This window comes from Molothrus ater, chromosome 8 (genome assembly GCF_012460135.2).
Source record: "Molothrus ater isolate BHLD 08-10-18 breed brown headed cowbird chromosome 8, BPBGC_Mater_1.1, whole genome shotgun sequence".
Taxonomy (NCBI): Eukaryota; Metazoa; Chordata; class Aves; order Passeriformes; family Icteridae; genus Molothrus; species Molothrus ater.
In genome coordinates, this window is record NC_050485.2 from 17,520,516 (window position 1) to 17,543,228 (window position 22,713).

A 22,713-nucleotide genomic window follows, 5' to 3' on the forward strand; every position below is an offset into this window, starting at 1 on the left:
ACTTCTTTCCCATCTCTTTTATTTGAGTCATTTACAGTAGAGAAACAGGTACCGGAATGTTTGTTTTAGCAGTACTGAAGAGATCATCCTCATCATCATCCCCAAAAAGCCCTCCTCCAGGTGATGGCTTCAGGATACGGTTTGCAGACTAAAGAAACACAAGACAAAGAAAAGGTGTGTCACAGACTCAAAGCTCATCTCTTTCAGCCCATGATGCCAGAATATAACTGACATTAGCATTTGGCCCTCCCTGGAAATCAGTGACCTCTAAGCTGTGTCCAAACAAGGAACATCAGTACACTGAACACTTCAAAGACTGTTTCTAAACAGGAGGTTCAGAGGAGGGCTTTGAACTCACCATTGACTTGTTGGGGCTGGCAAAGAGGTCAACATCTGGGTCGTTGTCCTTCTGAAGTTTGTGACTGAAGAGAAGCTCTTCATCTTGAAAGACCCCAGTGCTTTTGGGCCCAGTACTTTTCTCAGAAGCCTGGAAGGAGGAGAAAGGGCCACACAGTGAGAAACTCCCTCTGTGAGGAGGTTATTTGCCTCATGATAAGGCAGGTTACAATTCCCCTGATGCTACACTACAGTCCCGTACTGGTAACAAAAATACAACTTTAACTGCTGATTATGTTTTATTTTGACCAAATTTGCAAAACTTACAATGTAAATATTTGTATTTACAGTTCAATTTCATGAGAAGATATTCACTACAATATCTGTCTGCTGATCTAAGATCCAGCTGCTACTATTTACTTGTAAAGCTTCCTTCAAGAGGAAAATAAAAGGTTTTCAGTATATTATGACTGTACAGTAAGGTTCATATTCCAGTAAGACTTTTATGCCTCAAAAATTTCAGCTAAGGATGCAGGACATGGTAGTCAAAGGAAGAGAATCTCTTGGTTATCTTCCTAAGCGACATTTTCAAAGAGGAATAAAAAAATAGACTTTTTTTTAACAAAAGGCCTGTAAAGCTATTATTGTTGCTAGACTCCCTGTTCTTCTCCTGTGCAAGCAAGCAAACACCCACATGGAAGAACAGAACATAGTGCCTTTGGCAAGAACTTGTACTTTCAAATTTGCTGCTATGGGGAAGACTGCAGTTACAGTTATCATCCTGTAAGTCCTCCATTACCTGGCAAAGTAGTAAGTATCAGCTCCAGCACCAAAACCAATGCCTGTGTATGATCGTGGTCATTGTAGGCACCCAGGTGCAAAGGCAAAGGCCCCACTCAAATGTCCAGGTGAAGGCCCATATCTGCGTTTCACCACTCATCTGTCTCTATTAAAACAACTCAAATTAAAGGATGCCTCTTCTGGCATAACTGGCTGTCCAGTTATGTTGCTAGACATGTTATGTTACCATGTGTCTGATGTTATGTTACCATGACATCAGACACAAAATCCAGGCAGCAAGAGTAGTCTTCATAAGAGTAAAGCTGATTCTACCCATTCCTGTTCAAGTCTTCATGAACCCCAAAGGGCTGCCTAAATTTAATTTCCAGTACACCACTTTTCATCCATACACCCTCTCCTATGATTTTTACTACTGTAATTTCTTTATTACATTCTCAGTCTCTCTCTGCCCCAGCTTTAATTTCGTATCAACAGCCAGGTGACATTTTTAGAGCACTAGAATTACTGTTTATGCCCAGATATGTGAAAACCTAATGCAAATCTAGAATTATCCACACAGAAGTTGAAATAAGCCAGAAAAGTAGTTGCACCTTTCAGATTTGCCTATCAAAAAGGTTAAGTTCATAAATTACCATTCTGATTTTTGCACTTCAGCATCTTAATCACTTTGTGACTACTATATGCTGAAAGATGAGAACTTTGAAGGAAAGATTTGAATAGATTTCTGTTTTTCCAAATTCATAAGACAGATGTGACTTATTTCAATCATCTCCCAGTGTGCTGAGCTGCTCTAAACTGATTTTTCTACAACAGTCATCTGTTTCATTAAGTTCCAAGGGCTTCTGAGTAAAGTGTACATAGCTTTTAGGACTGGCAGCTTACTTTACATGGTCACACTAAGATGACAAAACCTTGTGGTACACTGTAGTATATAGTATATAACTTTTCACCCTACTTTAAACTTACAGAAAAAATGTCAGTACATTTGCATCAAGTAGAAACAAGAATATTGCCATGGATTCAAGGATATTGCTGCTGAAAATTCCAAGTGCACCTCTTGATGGTACACACTATAGCAGAAAAGCCAGACTAATAATACGGTTGCTGGAAGCTTTTTAAAAAATTGAACACACTTAAAAAACAGAAGTAAACATAGGATTAAGATAATTATTGTTGAACCTAAGTCTGAAGGCATATACCAAGCAAGCAAACTGTAACAATGTTAAAAAAAAAAAGGGATAAACCACAAGGCTTAAAACTCCACATTATTTTACTTCCTAGTGTCTTCGACCTTGAGGAGTAACTGAAGAGTCAGTTCTGTAAAGCAAAAGCAAGTAGCTGCATCGAAACATCTGTATAGAAATGTAAACAAAACCTTGCCTAGAAAAGCAGAGATGGAAATATCATTTCCCAGTGCTCAAGAACATCCTTACACTCACCATATCAACTCCTTTTTGTGCATTTTTTATGCCATCATCATCTTCCAGTCTCTCCTCTTCTTCCTCCTCAAATAAGCTTAACACTTTCTTAGCTTGGCTTTTCACATCTTTCTCCAGAGCTGGTGGTGATGTTGCAAACAAATCTGAATTGTCAGTTGGTTCTGAAGATATTACTGTAAAAGGCTCCACCAAAGGAAAACAAAAGTAACACATCAGCCTGTTATTTATTTCTGGTTTGCCCAAAAACCCTGCTAAGCTTTCTTGGTTAAACAGCACCAGTGGTCAGAGTTCTGCAATCGTTACCAAGCAGGCACCTGTATTCAACTAATTTTTCCCAAGCAGACAGATTATCAATATGCAGCTTACCAAGAGACAGTTGATAAAGAAAAGAACACACCCTTCAGCTCTGAAAGGAAGACAGATTTCCTCCTTTACCCTTCTCCATGGCACTACTGATAAGCAGCTTCCTGTGTAAGGCTTTTTCCTCATCTCTATGTCAGGCTGCATATGCACCACAAGGCTGCACTATATCAGCTTTGCCACTATCCTTCAATTACCTAGCTCATACCACTTGGGATACTTTAGAGTGAACAGCATTACCAGAACCTTAAATGTGCTCAGGAAAAGTGTGAAGAGTAAGAACTACAAGGGAAATTCATCAGCTGGTAATTCCTCAACAATCACTCAGTAAGACTATGCCCAAGATCAGTTCTGCTGAAGCCTCTGCAATAATACACTCAATACTCATCAATACTGTTCTGTAACAGTATTGCCCAGCAGAAATTCACAATCCTGAAGGCCACAATAACACTCATCACTTTATAAATCATCACTCATTATGGTGAAACAAAGTTACTGAGCTTGAAGAAAAATCTATATATTAATATAGGCTATGTTTTAAGGGAAAGCTTTGTTCATGTAAATGAAGATTACCTAACCCACTCTGGAGGGAAAATGGAAACAGATTCTGCCTACCTCCTTCCCCACCAAAAAAACCAATCCCTCTCAAGGACATCAGTTAAGAAACAACTTTTAAATGTCATTTAATAAATTTGCTGTTTGACTGACAAGTGATTTTGCTAAATGGAGACAAAGGAACTTTATCCTCCAATCCAGAAAAACAATTCCGTGCCAGAGCAGCACTGTTTGATTGTGGGTTTTTTTAAATGAATCTTTACCAAACTTCAGATTAATGTAAGAAAATCCCTCACTTTTTCCTTTATTTGCTGCCCTGCAACATCTGTTCCTTGAGGCACAGGAGCTGGTCTAGGCTTTTCTGAATACCACAATGTATCTTCTACCTGGTTAGACTTCACTGTTTCATCTGGCAGATCTTCCTTTTCCTCCTTTTCTTCTTCATTAAAGGTAGGTGGTGCTTGTGCTGGTTTTACTTTCTCCTGCAAAATCAGGAGAATGTGGGTGACACAGAATTGGTGGTTATATATAAAAAGTGTATGTTGCTGTGGGATAGCAGAGTCTCAGTTTGCCTACTGCAGAGGTCTAGGACACTGGCAACATACTTGACTTCTCCTGTTTTCCTCCCATGGGACATTCTGGTTTGTGACTTTTAATTTTCAGTATTATGAGTTTTTGAATCTGGCTGAAGAGTGCCAGGAAGCACATGTACATGAATCCCCACTACAGATACAGCTCTATTAATCCCTTGCATCTCATACTCTCAATTCCAAAGCACAGCCAGACAGGCAGTACATCACAGGCTAAGCTTGTAAGACAGAGGATGGCATGAGCACACAATAGGGAGGGCCAGTAAGAAGCCTGTTTACACATCTCAATCATCTTGGGTAAGGTAACATGAAAGGTTAACCCTGGCTACTGAGTCAGCAGTAAGCTGTTTGTTCCTTTTAGTGTTATTTAATGTTGAGAGAGCTTTCAGAATATCCTTAGGAAGGACTTTTAGCATAAACCAAACAAATTTAGGGTAAGTGGTCAAGAAAATGTTGAAGTCTCCATTAGGCTAATAGTAGTAAGAGTGTACATGTAAGAGTTCAGTCTTCCCTGTTCCCATTCCCAATTTGCTAGAGTTACCATTGTGTAAAATGAGTTAGACTTATATTCAGTACCTAACAACTATGATAGACTGTAAAATGAATAAGTGTTCCATGTTAGTTTTAAAAGAATGGGGAGTTACCACTGCAGCCTTAGCAGCTGAAGGGAGTAGCATTGATTGGGAGCTGAAGAATGATTCTCCATTAATATCATCATCTTCAAATAACAATGATGGCTTCTGTGGCTTTCTTTGGCTGCAGTGAGAGAAAGAAGAAAGTGGAAAATTCAATGGCCGTGCACTGCATCTGTTTAAAAGCATCACTGAGGACCATCATTTGCAGCAAGTGTTCCCAGATAAAGCACTTGACTTCCTCACTGTCCCAATACTTCTAACACACTCTTTCTTGTCTACAAAGCTTTCTGCAGAAGTAGAAATAAAAAAAGGTCAAGAGGATTTTATATCACTGGCATAGAAATGGAAAGGCCAGTTCAGTGGTGGCAAGGAGAATGACCCACCACAGCTACAAGAGCCCAGCACTGCCCCTTCCTACTCACACACCCCTACTTCCTCCTCAGCAACAGTACCAGGAACCAACACTTGCAATATGCCTGGGACCATCTGGTTTTGGAAGGGCTGCTGGGCTGTTCTGAATAAATGCCTCCCCACTCCCCTCCCAGGATCGTCACCTCTCTTTAGTGATTGCAAATAAATCCTCCTCATCCTCTTCCTCAAAGAGGCTTGTTGTCTTCACATCTTTAGCCTGACTGACAGTGCTCGCTGGTTTTGCAGGGTCTTCTTTTCGGCCATCCTCAGAAGGAAGTTTAGCTGGCTTGGAGACATTCCAATGTTCCTTAAAAAGAAGGAACAAGTTTTCTTTTGTCTTGGTCAAAGCCACTGTGCAATCTTCTTTAGAAGGAACACTTTGTCATCTTGGCAGTCCTTTCATCTCTCTACTAGTTTATTTAGCTGCCTGCATTTTAGCCACTGTAATGTGACATTGCTCAGGCTTTGCAAAGGGCCTGGTCACCTTCTGGCACACAATATTAATCCAGCAAAATACAGTACACACATTTTGTTACAGCTGCTCTTGACAACTGAGGTCAGTGTCAACTGCAGAGTCACAAGAGTAGGGCCACTCAGTAGAACCTGATTGGAGCCACTTAAATAGTTAGCAAGTTTGATGTATGGGAAAACAAGAAAAAAGAGGAAAAAAACCACCACATATACACTGAAAGCACAAGAGGAAAAAAACCACCACATATACACTGAAAGCACCTTTACTAAACTTCCTTCACAGCAGTTCTCCCCCAGGCACCCACCTCCTCCCACGTCTACCATTTATTCAAGCCTACACACTAAACAAGATACTTCTGCTTGTTTGTTCTGCTATTCCCAGCATTTCAAGTGGCTTTCCCCAGTTTCCCACCTTTGTGAAAGGGATTACAGGCATGACAAAGTTTGAACTTGGTTTATTCTACATTAAGATAAAAATGCATCTAAAGATATTACTGTTGCCTACTAAACAAGCAATTTAGGACAAGTAATAAAGTATATTCAACAGAGTAATTTTGAGAGGTAGGAGGACTAAGAAGAGTCTGGATCCTATTCATATGAGCTAATTTAGAGGTTTCCAGACAAGTTTTAAATTTTTAAGTTTTTAATTTACTTTAGTGTCTCTAGCTTTCATTTAAGATGGAGGATAATACCTAGTCCATCCCTAGAAGAGGGCTGCTCTATGGAAAGACTAATTATTTATGTATCATTTCACCATCCCTAGATTTAAGAAAGCAAAACAGCTAAAAAAGAAAAAAACCACCAAAACTTAAGCAAATAAAAATAACAATAAACAAAACCACATACAAAAGAAACCCAACTCAAAACAAAGAAAAACTCAACACATCTATCTAGAACTGCTAAACTTTCCTTATAGAATTTAATGCAGTAAGAACTAACTTATTTTTCCCTTTTAGTGTTTTTAAGTCAGATTTGTTGGCAACAGTCTTCATTTGCTATCAAACCTTCTAAAATTACATTGAAAATACTGATTTTCTCTATTACCTAGATCCTGTGAAAATTTGGATCAAGGATCAGCCTCCTTAGCTGCAAACAAGTCAAGGGATTGGGGTAAGCATGGCATATGGACACAGCAGAATTGGTCTGTGGTTCCCTTCTCAAAAGTTTTATAAAGCATAAAGCCCAGTAGCCACTTTCAACCAAATCTCACTCCTCAGTACCTCCTCATCACTGCTGAACAATAAGGTGGAAGCTTTCTTGAGAGACCCTGACTGTTTTGCTCTCTCTTCTGTGGGCTTTTCCTGGTGCTTCTTGGCAGGTCCCACACCAAAGAGATCCTTAAAACAAAATAAAATACAGTATTATAAAAAAATCAAAAGCCAAAGCCACAATGAAAAGCTCATTGAGAAATCATCAGCACATAAGATACTGTTGCCATTCACTTCTCATGTAAGTAGGATACAGAAATGGTGCTTTTTGAAGGCAATTTCAAGTTTAACACAATATTCTGGTACAAGGAATTCTACACATACAGCTTTTGATAGACCAGAAGCCTGTTAGCACATAGCCTGGTTCTGGCTCACAGATTCTCCACCACAAGACGTGACCAGGAGCCAAAACCACCCCTCAGCAATTCTGTAGCACAGCAGCCAACACAATGGGGCACTGTCTCTAACGTGTATAATGAAATGGAGAATTAATCATATTCTGAAGACAGGCATTAAGTGAGCTGAACAACTGCCACTGGGTAAAAAGATTAAAAAAGTACACCTCAATTCAAATTTTTTTAAGGTTTATTGCACAAACTTGTGCTCTGACCTGTGTTTCCATACTAGCAGTCACGATTCCTACACACTGAAGAGTGAGAAAAAAGGAATTCAACAGCCATGACAAGAGAAGCAAGAAGTCATCCATGTGACAGATACCACAGGTTTAGGATAAAACAGCTTCTTGAAGCTCATATTTGTTCTACTGCTCAGTGTTCTCTAGTCCTATCAATCAGAGGGATAATATCCTTCATGTTTAGGTCCAGAGATGAAATGCACTGACTGCAAACTACTTAAAAGACCTCAAGAACTTGCAAGACTCTCCACTCCCACTCTTCTCCACTGTCGACATGCTCAGAACTGCTGCACAATGCAAGAGCAATTTAGTGCTCCACTTGCAAGGCCAGTGTTGTAAATTTCTCAGTATTTCCTGCTGCATTTGCAACAGCCAGTGCAGGTGGGTTCCCTCACACAGGCAGTATCAGGAAGTGGTACTTACCTCTTCATCATCATCAAACAAGGAAAGTGGAGTTTTTGTCATGGACTTGCTGGTGGGGAGAGATGTAGCTTTGGACTTCACAGGTTTACTTGATGAAAACAAATCCTGCAAACCAAAGAAACGTCACTTTGCAAAGCAAGGCCATATGTTTAAGAACTATAAAGGGGACATGCGTGTTTTTCCTTATGAAAAAAGATGTTTAGAATGTCTATGAAGTAGTGGATGCCTTGTCTGAGGTACCAATCATTTCCAACTGCACAGGGATTTTCCCATCTTTGCTGGTTAATTGCTAGCTGAGAGCCAAAATGAAACATATGCAGTCTTTAATGATTCTTACTCTTAATTTGCTGCTCCTTCCTGTCTTCAGGCTTTTAATTTATGCCTGTGTGTACCACTAATGTTTAACTCCCTGAAGACAGGGAAAACAATCAGCTTTCACTTCTGGAGCAAGAAGGAACTTTCAGAACAGCTGGGAGTATGTGCATGGATGTTAGACTTCCCAATCCAACAAAATGCATAAAGAGTCCCCAGATACAAATGGACTGAAGTTAGGATGACTGAGATGCCAAGGATTTCTGTAGGGATTTCTCAAAGAAATGCTCACCTCAGCATCCTCCTCATCAGAGAAAAGGCCCCTCTGTTTTCTTGGAGGTGTTTCAGACAAAGGCTTGAAGTCCTCACCTGAAGATGGTTGACTCTTTAGGACAAAAAAAGACTCATCAGCACCCACTTAGATTCAGTAAGGGCTGGCACAGCTATGACACATTTTTTTGCAGTAGCCAGGAGGGGGCATGGCTAGGACTCAGAAGTTGTTTTATACCACCTCATGCCATTGCTGGGGACAGGGGGAAGGGAGTCTCTTCCAAGGAGAAGCTCTCTCTGAGTCAGTTCAGCATGGCAGAGGCAGTGGAATCATTTGCCTCTTTTTTGTACCTTCTGTCATCAGTATTGCTGCTGTTCCTGTTTGCTTTCTTATCTCATTGCTGTTTCAAGTAAATTGGTTTTATCTCTATCTCTGATCTTTATCTTTTGTGCCTCCAATTCCTCTCTTTAGCCCTCCCCAGGGAGAGAGGGATGGTTGCAGTGGAGGCACTAAATTGGGAAGTACCTTTCCTAACCCATGACAGATCCCTGCTAAGAGACATGCTGATGGCAAAATCCCAGCAGCTGAAGGGACAGAACCCAAGCTTGTCACCCATGGGCTGAAGTCCAAAACTCATGTGCTATGCACAAGTGACTTGCAGGTCTTACCACAGGCCTCCTCTCTGCCACACCATCCTTCTCAGCAGAAGAATGTATGCAGCAACTCATGCCAGGCCTCGGAAGCTAAAGGGAAAGGTTTCTTTTAACCAGCTGTGTTTCATAAAGGACAAGGGCAGTTTGTAGCAGCCATCATTTCCTGCATTATCACAGCACAGCTCCAGCCTGCCACCAGCTATATTGCCATTAAACTTAGAATAATCCCAAACCCAAGCACTACTGTCATAAAGCTGGGAATATAAAACAGCCCTTTCTTCCTCCACCCCTCCCTGAGTAGGAGGGGTGCTGCTGAATCAGTTCTCATCCTCTTCCCTAGGAAAGCCCAGTGCTGTAAGATTCCTCTCACTGCTCCTGCTTCACCTGCCCATGGATACTCTTGCACTGCAGCAGAAATAGAAGCTGGCTTTGGCCCCTGTGCTTAGGTGCTTCTCATAGGACAATATGGGGAAAGTGCTACAGCAATTTGCATTAGACATCCCCAGCACTGTGCTTCTCAGTCCAGAGGGGAGAAGAGTCACTGCAGCTAATTATGTTCAAATACTCAATGGACAGAATGCATAAAATGAGTACATACAGTATCTACTCTAGAAACAAAGAGCATTACTACTTTCCTGAAGGGACTGTTCTGAAAGTGGAGTGGGTATTAGGAGGTTCTCCTAACTCTCTCACATACATATGCATGTGCTCAGTATCATGTTCAGAGCTTTCTACAACTTAGAGGAGTTTTCAGCTGAAGAACAGTTTTCTAAACACCTCAAGTTTTGTAAATGCTTAGGTAGAACTGTGACACCCATCCTCCTCTCCCATAATACACACACAAGCTATGGGTTACCAGTTAAGCTGCTGTCAGTGGCTGGTTTAAGAGCAGACAGTTTCTGAAGCACAGAACTGTGACACCAAAGGTTTCTAACTCAGGCTGGTTTCATTTCAGCCATGAAATTCATAAACATTTTTTATTATCAGAGACTTTTAATTTTGCTCTCATTTCAATCCTGCCTTAATAAGATTCTTTCAATCACTTCCCAGACAAATAAAAACCTCAAATAAACCCCAAGTTTAAAAGGAAAAAGGCATTTAAGGACCACTGAAGCACTAAATTATGGAAGACCCTATGAACCGAGTCCTATTTCATAAATATGTCACTTTCATAGTGTTGTATATGGAAAGACTGTTTCAACTGCACTAGAAACTTTTCCTAAAACAATCCATTTATATGACATTACCTTTTTTTCCACAATTGCCTCCCTATGACTTTCTGTTTCTTTAGCTGTGACAGCAACCACAGAAGGAATGGCAGGTTTCTCCTTGAATAAATCACCTTCTTCATCATCATCAAATAGGTCAGCTGTAGACTTGACTACATAAAGAGACAAAACCAACAGGGAATGAGGAATACAGAAGAGGAGAAGATAAGAGAGTCTCAAAAGATACTGTTTAACGTACTGTTTAACAATGACCAACATCAGGAGTCTTTGAGAGAAAAAGCTAGACAAGCTCCCAAAGTGAAACACCACTTGCCTGAAAGCACTGATGATAGAATATGCAATGAAGGAGTTGAGCCAGCTGGCACCTCTAAAGGCAGTGTTTTGTATTGGCTTAGCACCCGCCTAGACCCTGCTAATAGGGAATGCTGGGCACAAAGGTTCAAGGCTCTGTGAATAAAGCCTGTACCTGATTCAAGTCTAGATACTGCTCTAGTGGTAGGAGCAGCATCCTTAGAGAGAAGTCAGAGAGAGCATGCACAAACAAACCAGCCCCATGTCACTCTGATGAAAAGAAATACCAATGACAAAAAACCCTCTACAACAGAACATCAAAAATCAAACAAAACCACAACCCCTCAAAACCCAAGCAGAAGTCGCAGTGATGAAGTTTGAATTTTATAACCCATTCGTTCCTACCAGTTTGAATTTTGATGACCTCCAGTGTTTAATCTTTCACCACAAATTTTTAGAGGTACCTGGATCTGGAGGCTTTTTAGTTGCTTCCACAAAGAAGTCATCATCATCATCATTATCAAATAGAACAACTTTCCCAGGTTGTTTAGGAGTTTTTTCTGTGCTCCGTGCTGCAGATTTCTTGTCTTTTTCCCCAATTACAGTGGAACTAAACACATCACTTCCTCCTGCAGGTCAGATGGGGGCAGAATAAAAATCAAAATAACATTTCCAGAGTTACCAAAAGCTGAATTTGTGCCATAGTAAATGACATCAGGTACAGTTTCCATCTCAGCAACTTTTAAGGCGCTCCTGCAACAGTGCCACATCAAAAGCATTAGCTAGACACATTCTGATAAAGCCAAGTCACAGACAGCCCCTCACTCTCACTGCAGCCACTTCTTCCTCAAACCTGCTCATCTTCCCTAGGTACAGCAGCCAGGCTCTGTGTTGAAGCTAGAAGACTCAGTAGTCCCACACTGCTGCCCCTATGGACTTCCCAAACCAGAATCCTACTCTACTAACTAGTGCACCACACCACTGTGGCCCAGTGAAGTGGTAATGTGCCTGGGGAGAGGGAAGGACAGGTGACTGAGCTCTTCCCAGGAGGCACACTGGCCATGTGAGCCCAGCAGCCATCCTGCAGTACAAGGCTGGCTTTGGTCATGAGGTCCCTGCACACCCCAGCTATGGCAGTGATTGATTAGAGCCAGCCAGAGCAACTGCTCCTTCTGCCTCCCTGTGGCAATGTCCAGCCTCAGTGCTGAGTGTGTGATCATCTGAAACACTCCTAATGGTCTCAGCCTGTCTTCTGGCTTCTCATGTGTAGATGCTTGGAAATGAGACAGTGGTAGGGAGATACTTGAAGAAAGTTTGGCAGAAAGTAGAATAACTGCTATTTGGTTAAGCCAGCAGACTGCATAAATTTTGATCAGCAGCAGGTTCTTATTAAAAAAAAGTTATTATGCAACTATAAAGTGCCTCAGGATTGACAGGAATACAGCCACAAAATGTGGTTATTTATTAAAGATTACTGAGTTCCTAAACAAACTGTTCAACAGAATAGCAAAGGAGCCTCAATCTTGGCTTTTCTCTGGTGACTTAAGCCTGTCCACAAGTTATTGAGAGGGAGCAACTAAAGACTAAACTCACTGCTTATACAACAGTACCTCCAAGAAGAAAGGATAAAAACATCCCACACATCAATCTGCTGTTTTGAACTCTGCTACTGAGTTTTACAATTACTTAGAAGTCCCATTGTTGACATGTATCATTGACCCTGGCGTAAAAACTCTGCATTTGTGTACTTCCTACTCTAAAAATTTTGCTGACTGAGGTCTTAGTTAACTGAAACCAGTCTTAAAATAGACCTTTATTAAGAAAGGCCAAAACTTAAAATTCAGATACCTCAATCAAGGGAAGAGCCTGCGCACTGATACAAATCTTTGTCAGTACATTAAAAAACAACTGGTGATGATCAGCTTGGATTCTGATAAGAAACAGAGATCTTAGTACAATTCTTTTTTACTTTTAGCTCCAAGTTATAGATCTGGTTCTTCCCCATGTATGCAGATCCTCCTAATCAAAACCAGAAAAACAAAACTGGTCTTAACATAGGAACTTAATGTTTAAACTGTTCTTCTGCTAACCCAAGGCAATATGACAAAATGTGAAAGATCAAAATGCAGTAATGCAGTTCCTTCTCAGGCTACAGGTGGAAGCTGTGACTGCATGTACAGCACAATTAAGCTGCAAAGTGTCAGTTGAAGTGACACACATTCCTAAAGTTTCAAAGCACAACACCTGAAGCTCATAGCTGCTAATATCTGCCATCAGTGACACCTACCTTCAAAACTCCTCCAGAATCTTTGATTATCCATAAAACATGCTGCAGTTTAGGCTTAGCATGGTAGAAGCATCTGTATTTGTCATTAAGCATATGATCAAGCAATGCAGTGCTGCTGTATCTGGATAGTTTTTTCTTTAAAACCTCAGTAGGAGGTTTTAAAGAAAAGAGCATTTTGTGCATGAAGCAATTGGCTATTGAATAAATCATACCTGGAAACAGAAATACTGCACCTGCAGGAACTTTCTTTAAGGACTTTGTAGAGGATGCTGAAATCATAGGAAGTACAATACAAATGGATGCACTTATTTTATGCTGTCAAAGCCTTCGGAACTTTACCACAGAAAGAGGAATCCAAGAAGTTGTCTGAGCTGCTTTTTATTTCTTAACAGCTCAGAACTCTTTACACATTCTTCTTGAACTTCTGGGCTATTGCAAATATATGTAACAGTCTACTTTTTTCAATTTAAACGCCACAGAACAGCTCTACTACACTGAAGCTTATAAACACATTACAAGTTTACATACAGCATTATTTACAACAGTTCACATTCACACACTCAAAACCACTTCAATACATTCAAAACAAAATGGCTTAGTCTCCCAACACATATCTGAAAATTCATCAAATACAGTGCTTCAGTAAAAGCTCTGCAATACAGAATGTGTGCTCAGAGTCCTTAAGGATATGCAGCTAGTGAGAAACTCAGGTGAATTAGTCTGCAAGAAGAAATCTCTGCTCCCCTCAAACCCACAACTGGATCCTGAGATCCAGTACACTTCAGAAGCAGGAACCCAGCACAGAGCAGAGAGCTCTGCCAATAGCAGTAAGGACATCCTTTCAGCTCTAGGAGAGTATGTGAGTGTAACAGATCATAGCAAACAAATACATGTAAAATTTACCACAGCTGCTCTCTATTAACACTGCTGAGGAGAAGAGACTTGCTCTGTAATTGCTACACCAGGCTTTCTACTTTGGGAACAGTCTAGCTGCTAGCAGTAATAAATCACAGCACAGACAAGACTACAGGAGGCAACTGTTGGTTCTTACCTTCACTTACTGGGGCTTGCTCCTCTCTCTCTTTTGATTCTTCTCCTTTTGGTGCTTCAGCAAAAAGATCACTCTGCTCATAGATGAAAATGCAAAGGGAGGGAAGTGGTGAATTTGTTTCTGTAGGAAATTACAGATGCTGATTTTTCCATATTGAATGTTCACTTCTAAGCCAAGACAGAGGAGGTAATCACTCAAATGTTGAGTGCATACATTCAGAAAAGCAGCACTCTTCTAGAATTTAATTTACTGATTGCTAGTCTGTCTGCTGAAGAGAAGGAATGACCTCTTATTTGCACATCTTCAAGGACTTCCACTAATTATTCTACAGCTGGTTAGAACCTGATTATGCCCTTCTGAGCTTTCCTACTGAAGTTTATACAGTAAGGTTTGAGAGAAAAATTCAGGTCAGGGCAAGCATAAAAATACTCCTGAACTTCATGTGGATAAAACATATGTGCAGGGAAATACATTACAGTTTAAAAACATTGCAGGACACTCCCACAGTTGTTCCGGTGTTCAGGTTGCAGTGCCCTGTACCAATATCCAACAATCACAGCCTGGATTTCCAGGAAACCTCCAGATTTTTTGAGTTCTGACCACTTAATTTCTTGGAAGCCTCCCTCTTATGCAAATAGGGTATTAGAGGTTGACTACCTGGAGACTCAAAATGCATTTTACTCTTTGTAAAAATGCATTTTACTCTTTACTCTTTGTAAAAAACTCTAGACAGAAGACAAAACACTCCAGAAAGAGTAGGAGTGTGGCAGAGGTGTCAGTGATCAATTGCCATTGGTCAGTTGTTATCATTTGCCTGTTGTCCTGCTGTGTCTGCCTGCTGGTATAGCACAGCCTCCTCCAATGCACAAGTAAAGTGAAGCTAAGTCACCCTTCAGAGATGTTTAACTTTAGATAACAGAAACCAAGCCCAGGTGTATGCAGGCAGGCAACAATCACACACAGATCTGCTTGGCCGTTCTGTGTCTACACAGATGAGGAAAGTAGTCTGAGTAATAAGTCACCAAGAGGTAACCAGTGATGGCTTCATTCAAATTTGCACTGACACAAAGCTGCCTTGCACTATCAGATTATTTTTCTTAGTATCTGCAGTATTCTCACCTCTTCATCATCAAAGAGGCCTGTTCCACCACTGAAGAGGCCACCCCGTGAACCAAACGGTGTGAAGTCCTCATCAGTCAGTTTAGGAGGCTTGAAGATGTCATCATCTTCATCTAGAAAGTAGAAGAGACATGAGCTTTAGTAAGACTGATCAAGTTTCAGGAAAGGAAATTAGAGACAACCAAAATAAACAGCTTTGGTTCCATCTGCTCTCATAAACATGACACAGAGAGAAGCTGCTGAAGACAGACTGGGTTATGTGGTTGCTGCAGAAGGCCACATAAAGGAAGAACTCTCACCAAGTGTGTTTACAGCCTTTTTTACATGCACATCCCCACCTAGATTCACCTTGAAGGATGCTCACTGATATCCCACCCAGCTTCTACAGCAAAAGCCACGATTTCTTAAGTGTTATCTTACAATCCAGCCCAAAATTCAAAAGCACGAGAGGAGGATGTCCTACCATCTGATGGAACTCTAACGTCCTTTTCTCTTTTGGGGTTTTCCTTGTTTTGGTCTCTGATGACAGGGCTGTAAGAAGAAAGAATGGAAAACCAGTCAACCTTTACTTACAGTCTGAGATCAATCTATGGCAAAAAGAACCTAAAAAAATAGCAAACCAAGCTGTCCTCTGTGCTTCCACATGAACCAGCCTGATGAATCAATTCTATGAAATACAGTTTCTAAAACTAGTACTTAAAATTGTAATAGAATAATTCTGTCAGGCACTAGGGGTTCAACACAATTGTCTACATGCAGCCTAGTGTCACCTGAGATGTCAGAAAGCAACAGAGCTTTGCACAGGTTCCACACCTTTGCAGAACCTCCAAGCATCTCAAATGGCTCCAGATTTATTATTGTCTTCATTCAGCTACCAAAAGCAAAGTCAGAGTTTTATCTCCTCTGGCCTTACGAAGTTACTTCAATGACTGGAAGATTTCCCTGTAACTGAACAGGTTAAGTTGGTAGGTTTTATACTCTTGATATCAGCAGACCTAGTTTGATTGATTGAATTGTGCAAGAACACACACACAGCTCTTGTCTGTTCATCTTCCCAATTTTACAACAGCAGCCTCACAAGCCCTTGCCAACCCAACTTCAGGTAGCTATTTTCCACTGCTGCTTTGCTCCAAGACTAAATACGTGAGACATCTCTGCCTTTGAAAGCAACACAAAAGTAAATGCATTATTTAGCCTAAAATATCATAAGTGACAGTAGCAAGGAAAACTTCCTCAAAACACTACATTTAAGCAAAGAAAACAAACACTTCACACCACATGAAAATGCCAATCTACTGCTTGAGGTGTTTTCTACTGTAGAGATCACTGAAAGACCACAGTGACCAGTGCCTTCCACAAACTTACTTGAAACAGGAGAAAGCACATGTGGTCAAACATGCACATGGAGAATCAGATTGGAAAGAAAACATTTCCAATACTGTGTGTTTTGAGAGTGACCTGTCTCACCTGAAAGCAACGTGTTTCCCACTGTAACTCTCAGTGAATTCCAATTCTGAGTTATGGGCAAAGAATTACTCAGAGCACAAAACAGTGTCTGCAATTCCTCTTGTCATGCTTTTACCTAATACATGTTCAAATAATAGACCTGTGTAGCTTCATGTATTGTTACGCACAATCTCCTGTCCCACACTTTCACAAGTCCCCCATTACTGCACACTTTTCAAAACTTGGGAGATAACTCACATGAACACTCTTCATCTTGTCTGACTGGCACTTCTCCTTTGATTCGAGCTGCCAGCTCATCTGCAAATGATGTTGGCCTCTTCTTTTTCTGAGCAGCAGGGACAAGTAACAGCAGATCCAGTTAGCAACTCGATGCAATTACAATTATAAATGCTGTATTCTATAGCCTCACTTGTACAGTATCTTGTCTAGACTTTGTCTGAAGCCCTCAAAAGAAGCAATACAGCTTTCTGTTAAGAAAGCAGAGATTAGGCATGCATCAAGAATAAAAAAAATAATCCTCAGAATTTCTAGTTCTGATGAACACATAGTTGTTAATGTCACCTTGCTTTGTAAGCAGGAGAAACAAAAGGCTTACACCTCACAAAAATGCAATAATCCATTTCTTAATATTCTTGAAAGACAGCTTTGATACTTTTTCAAGCTGTGAGAATCCCTGAGTTTAAAGGCATAACACCTGAACAATTATGTTAAAAGACTACTCAGGATTTTTGGAGGCACTTCCTACAGGATTCCATTCCAGGTACTTGAGAGGTACCATTATAATCCCTCTAAGGACAAATTTTTTGAATAAAAAGTCAGATCTCCCATTCCAGGAAAGCAGCAATTACTCACAGGCTTTGTGCTTTCATTTAAGTCTCCTTCCTCATCCTCCTCTTTTTCAGAGTCAAAGAGATCGCAGCCATCATCATCATCTTCATCACTCATTTGTGCTATCCTCTAAAAAACAATTAATATCCTGTTCACATACAAAACAAGCACAAAACTTCATCTGCTTAGATAAAATATTCAAATCAAACTCACAGAAAGGATGGGAATTTACAGCCAATTTGGAGTACTTCACAGCTTTTGAAAGGTAAGGAAGGAGTGCTTCTAGCCCCAAGAGAGTTGCTGCATTCTCAAGCATCCCCCAACCCTGTGCTGAGTTACTGAATGCTGCAACTGAGGACACAAAGACTCCCCTCACAAGGTGTGTACCACTACCATGCACAAACTAAAGACCTGGTATTTAGTCTTAACACATGAACACTGAGTTAAGTATTCCTTAGTGTTCCTTGATCAACTAGTAAAAAATTGTATCATCTTGCTCTGTCCTTAGGGTGCATAGCAGAATGACAGACACTACGTGCTCACATCCTGATTTCAGTCACATCAGTAAGAGGCTGAAAAAGATGAAGTGAACTGGATGAGAGCTGGGGGTTGGCACAGGCAAGCGCCCATAATTGAACTAAATCACCAACAACCCAAAGATACTTGCTCATCTTAAAATACATCAGGCATACAAAGCTACCCTATGAAGGTCAGCTTAAAGTAACATCTGAGTGTTTTTGCAACACTGCTTTATTAATAAGTAGATTAACGAAGGGTTGCTTTTTGCATCATTGCTCTTTTGGCATTAAATCGTGCAAGATTGAGGATCCCCACCTAGAAGTCTTTTGCAGTAGCACATCTAAATATGGATAAGATTCCTTCATCTAAAATCAATTACTAAAGTCAGGCTTCAATTTTTCCATCTCAACATTTCTCTTCCCTTCTCATTCATTATCCAAATGGATATATTGTTCAAATATCTAATACTGTTCGCATCTTTGATTCCATGTAATACTCAAACTGTATTGTTCCTTGCCTCCTGCACAGCAAGATTAGATTTTAAATTATAAACCAAATGAACCCACAGAAGCCTAGTTTTCCTGGAGAAGAGTCTTTGAACTCTCATGTCTCCCTAGTTATTCCTGAGGAAAAGACATATCAGGCAATGCCATCCCACATAGGCTCTGTATCTAATGACAGCTTGCAAGCATGTCTTTAAGCCCAACACAGGTTCATTTTCAGAACATAGTGCCATCTGCCCAGGACCTTCCCATAAAATGTTATAAAAATCAGGCCTCACAAAGTTGCTAATAATCAACTGTCTAGAGCTCTCATCTCCTGTTTCATGCATGCTCACTGTGTCACAAATGGGAAGTCTTTCAGGTATGTATCGGAGCGTTTAACCATACCGTCTTTTGGTCATCTTCACTAGGGTTTCCAAATTCATCATCTGATTCCTGTAACATAAGAGACCCAGAGACAAGTATCACACATTACTTCATCCAGTGGTTAAGGGAGAGGGCTCAGAAACTCTGAGCTTGCTGAAGCTTGGACATTCAGATCTCCTCACCATTATCTGACCAAGAAACGTTCCCCCAGTGCTGACCATTTTTGTGACAGGAGCTCACTAGAAAGTCATTAATTCAGCAAGGACAGCAGGCTCCATTGTGACTGCATCCAATGGATGCAATCCAAGTAACTCAAAAGGGATTTCACTTTAAGTGAGCAAAGACACCAAAAGCAAACACCTCAGGAGAAAGGGATTGCTTCCATAGCATGGTTACAAAGCAGAGACATCCCAGCCAAAGCAGGCAACACATATCAGAAACTGATATTCCAATGCAGCACATTTATGAGACTAAGCCTGGAGGTGCATTACTTAAAGCTTTAAACTTGTTCCTGTCAGTCTCCATCCCATTCTTTGTAGCTGTAATTTACAACAGATTTGTTCTCCATAAATGCAATTCTTTTTAAGAATCTGATTTGCTTCACAAAATTAAATAAGAGTGGAATAAAACACTTCAGTTTGAAGTACTCTACTTTAATAACAGCTAGAGTCAATATCACATAAATGTTCCTCTGGAAAGCTGCAGAGGAAACCACTGCATAAGAACAATAACGAAGTATATTTATCCCAACCAACACAGGGAAAAAACCTCGTGCAGTATTATCTTGAGAGGCAACTTTAAAAAGCAAGGTAATTAATGGCCTCACATGCAAGGAATGTTTGTGCAAAGCAGCTGGTACTTGCCACTTACCTCATCCTTCTCTTCACTGTCAATTACACTTCCACGATCGCTATCTACTGATCCTTCTAATTTAAATGGAAACAAAAAAGTTAACATCAGACACAGAAAAATGTAGTCACCATTTAAGCCACCTAAAGAGTCTGTGAAGAAAACTAAAATTCAGGTGGGTAGAGAGTGGTTTGAAAGAACTTTGAAAGCTGATGAAATTTTAACACTTTGCATTTCTAATACACAAAGCACAAGTAAATGAGTATACTGGAAATGTGGCTGTTACAGCATAATCAATATTTTTTTTCCCCAGCTAATTATAGCCTGCATCTAACCATGCAAGAACAGTACACAGGATAACCAAAGCAGTGATTTAAAACAGTCAAAAATCTTGGATTAGGACCTAATTACTTGCATAGAAATAAAAGGTCATGCCAGAACATACCTTCACTAGAGAGATCTCCAAGGCCAACATCATCCTGTTCCATAAACTGCTGAGAGCCAATCAAGTAAGGTAAAGGTCTGTCAATATAGAGATCCTGGAAAGAGACAACATCAGGTCTTTCTGACATCTTTGAACAGCCCTCAGAACAGAAGTCTTACATCCCTTGTTTTAAGGAAGATACAAGCTTGTTAAGAGTCCCACCAAACCTATGCTTCAAGTCAACATATGACTGGGTGGGCTAGCTGATGTTTATTTCCCTCAATACCGTCAAACAAAGTGGCTACTTCTGTTTGTGTAGTCCCAACTTGTTTTTTGCATGCCATGTAACAGAAGAATATCCTTGCAAACACCTACAGGCATGAGTCTTATCCCAAAACCTGGACCTTGGATTTTTAATTATTTGGATGGTAAAAACAACCCATAAAGATATGGTTTGTACCTAAAAAGCATGAAATTTGTACATCCCACTCCCACATGGAACTGAGGCTTCCCCTTCAAAGTTCACTCCAATAAACTAACTTCCTTTAGGATGCCATACCTTAATGCTAACCTAACTGCAAGACAGGCAGGTTACAAAAGGAGAAGCTCAGCAGACAGCACTTCTTCAGATGCAGTCATCAAACCCTCTTTTTAGGCAACAGGTTTAGGTAACATCAGTTTTACACTAAGGCAGTAATACAGCTGACAGAAGCAAAGAGCAAGTCCAAGAAAACAAAACAAACCCAGCAAGAACAGGTCCCTTGTACCTTTGGCTCAAGTATCAGTTCCACTCTTTCATTACTTTCTTCCTCTTCTGAGTCAGAGTTCCCTGCTTTGATGTCTAGCTGTTCAAATGCACTGTCCAGAACCTGCAACCCATAATTCACTGCTTCTTGAATTTTAGGGATTAGATCAGCTTCTTTCTGCTCCCGCGTCTTTTCCTTTAGTAACAGAAAAAAACACATGCTCATTGCATTTTACTTAAGACTCCATCTTATCACAACACACATTCAAAATGTTAATTTCAAATCAGCACAATGAAAGCTTTTTCACTGTGTGCATTAGAAGGACAATCAGATTTTTTTTTTTGCTTGACTTAATTCATTTTCATCACTCCAGAAACAGAGGTTCTAAACATCCACACAAGCAAGTATTGTTTTACTTGTGCTCCTAAGCTATTGTGGGGACATTTATGGTATAATGCATCTAGATTGTAATATATACACATACATACATATAAAGCTTTCTGGGAATTATTTCAGTCAGATTCTGCTTCCCCAATTTACTACCTGTGAATCCAGTAAGGTTGCCCAAAGCCTTCTTGGTGAAAAAACATGCATAACCACTTAAAAATCAATGCATAAGTCTTATCTGCTGGATACAGTACTGAGCTTGGGGAGGCCCTAAGAGATGATCACACACTGTAGTAGCCTCCAATATCACTGTCAACTTTATGCCTGAGTGACATACACTATTCAACAGAAAGACTTCAAGGAGAAAGGAAGGAGTTTGGTTTGTAAGCTGTAGATATAAGCAAACCAAGTTTGAAAATGAGAAGGTACACAATGGCTGCAAACATACTGACAGCACTCAAGGCAGCTGAAGTTAACTACCTGTTCTGTTTTGTCTCCAACATCAGCTTTGGGAATAGGCTCTTCCACTTCTTCATCATATACTCTCTGAAAAGTCAAGCAAAATTAATTCATGTAAGAACAATGTACTACTACAGGGGCTAAACCATGGGTACCACCTCAAAGTACACTACTAATATGTAATTAGTGACACATTAGTTCATTACACAGTAAAAAACGAAGCCATGGATGATGTCAAGTACCTCCATGCATTGGTACTGAAGGTACCATTGGCAGCCTCTCAATGCAACTGAGGTAATTCAAGTCTGCTAACAGACTATCCTGAACATAATAAAAAATGCACTGTTTTAACCTTCCCAAGGTAAAGCTGTTCTAGACACCTTCAGAGTGAAACCTATAGTTTACTTAGAGGCTGTCTACTTTAGTTTTCTGTTACTTAGTAGCTTTTCCTCCCATATGCACAGAGAGGGTTCACAACAACCCTCAACCTTCAGTTTATTCTGATGATCCCTCACATCCAGCATTCTTTTATAGGAACAGCTACAAGGAGAAAAAGGGGAATAAAAGATCTCCACGAAACCTGCAAACCTAAATCCAAATCTCAAACACAGGTGCAGTTATCCCCTGAGAAGAGACAGATCTCTCACTAACTAAAATGAAAATCAGAAATGAAGACCTATTTCTGTGCACCTTAATTTGGGAACAAACAGCTGTAAGCACATGAGATTTAAAACATTTGGCACAAACTGTTCTCAGCAGAATCACTATACTGAACAGCCAAGCTAGGTCAGAAAAGACACTGCAGCACTGAAAAAACCCACTACCACCAAAACCCCCAGAATATAAATCCACTTTTCTTTCCATCTTTTCCTCTGCCACCACCCTTCCAATAATAATGCCATGATGAGACACCTATAGCCTGAAATAACGCTGATCAAAACAAAACACTTGATAAAACTCACAGGGCTAAAAGCCCTCCAAAATCTGAAATACTATTAAAGCTCTCCATCTTAATTAGACACATCTAGTGATACAATGTTGCAACAGGCCTTCAAGTCTAGCTTTATCTTTCAAAATAGAGATATCTAT

General features: G+C 40.3%; 1 protein-coding gene across 1 annotated transcript in view; it reads right to left on the reverse strand.

Moving 5' to 3' along the window:
• The window catches only part of WASHC2C (WASH complex subunit 2C), a 35,605-nt gene that overhangs the window by 11,605 nt on the left and 1,287 nt on the right, over positions 1-22,713 (reverse strand). Inside the window, 23 exon segments of the mRNA XM_054515585.1 lie at positions 53-148; positions 359-487; positions 2,577-2,759; positions 3,788-3,973; positions 4,726-4,837; positions 5,271-5,434; positions 6,819-6,935; positions 7,864-7,968; positions 8,468-8,560; positions 10,347-10,480; positions 11,084-11,248; positions 13,119-13,175; positions 13,958-14,030; positions 15,077-15,189; positions 15,540-15,566; positions 15,569-15,607; positions 16,781-16,868; positions 17,396-17,500; positions 18,781-18,828; positions 19,630-19,685; positions 20,054-20,147; positions 20,800-20,973; positions 21,646-21,711. Coding sequence (XP_054371560.1) covers positions 53-148; positions 359-487; positions 2,577-2,759; positions 3,788-3,973; positions 4,726-4,837; positions 5,271-5,434; positions 6,819-6,935; positions 7,864-7,968; positions 8,468-8,560; positions 10,347-10,480; positions 11,084-11,248; positions 13,119-13,175; positions 13,958-14,030; positions 15,077-15,189; positions 15,540-15,566; positions 15,569-15,607; positions 16,781-16,868; positions 17,396-17,500; positions 18,781-18,828; positions 19,630-19,685; positions 20,054-20,147; positions 20,800-20,973; positions 21,646-21,711 — 2,424 coding nt within the window.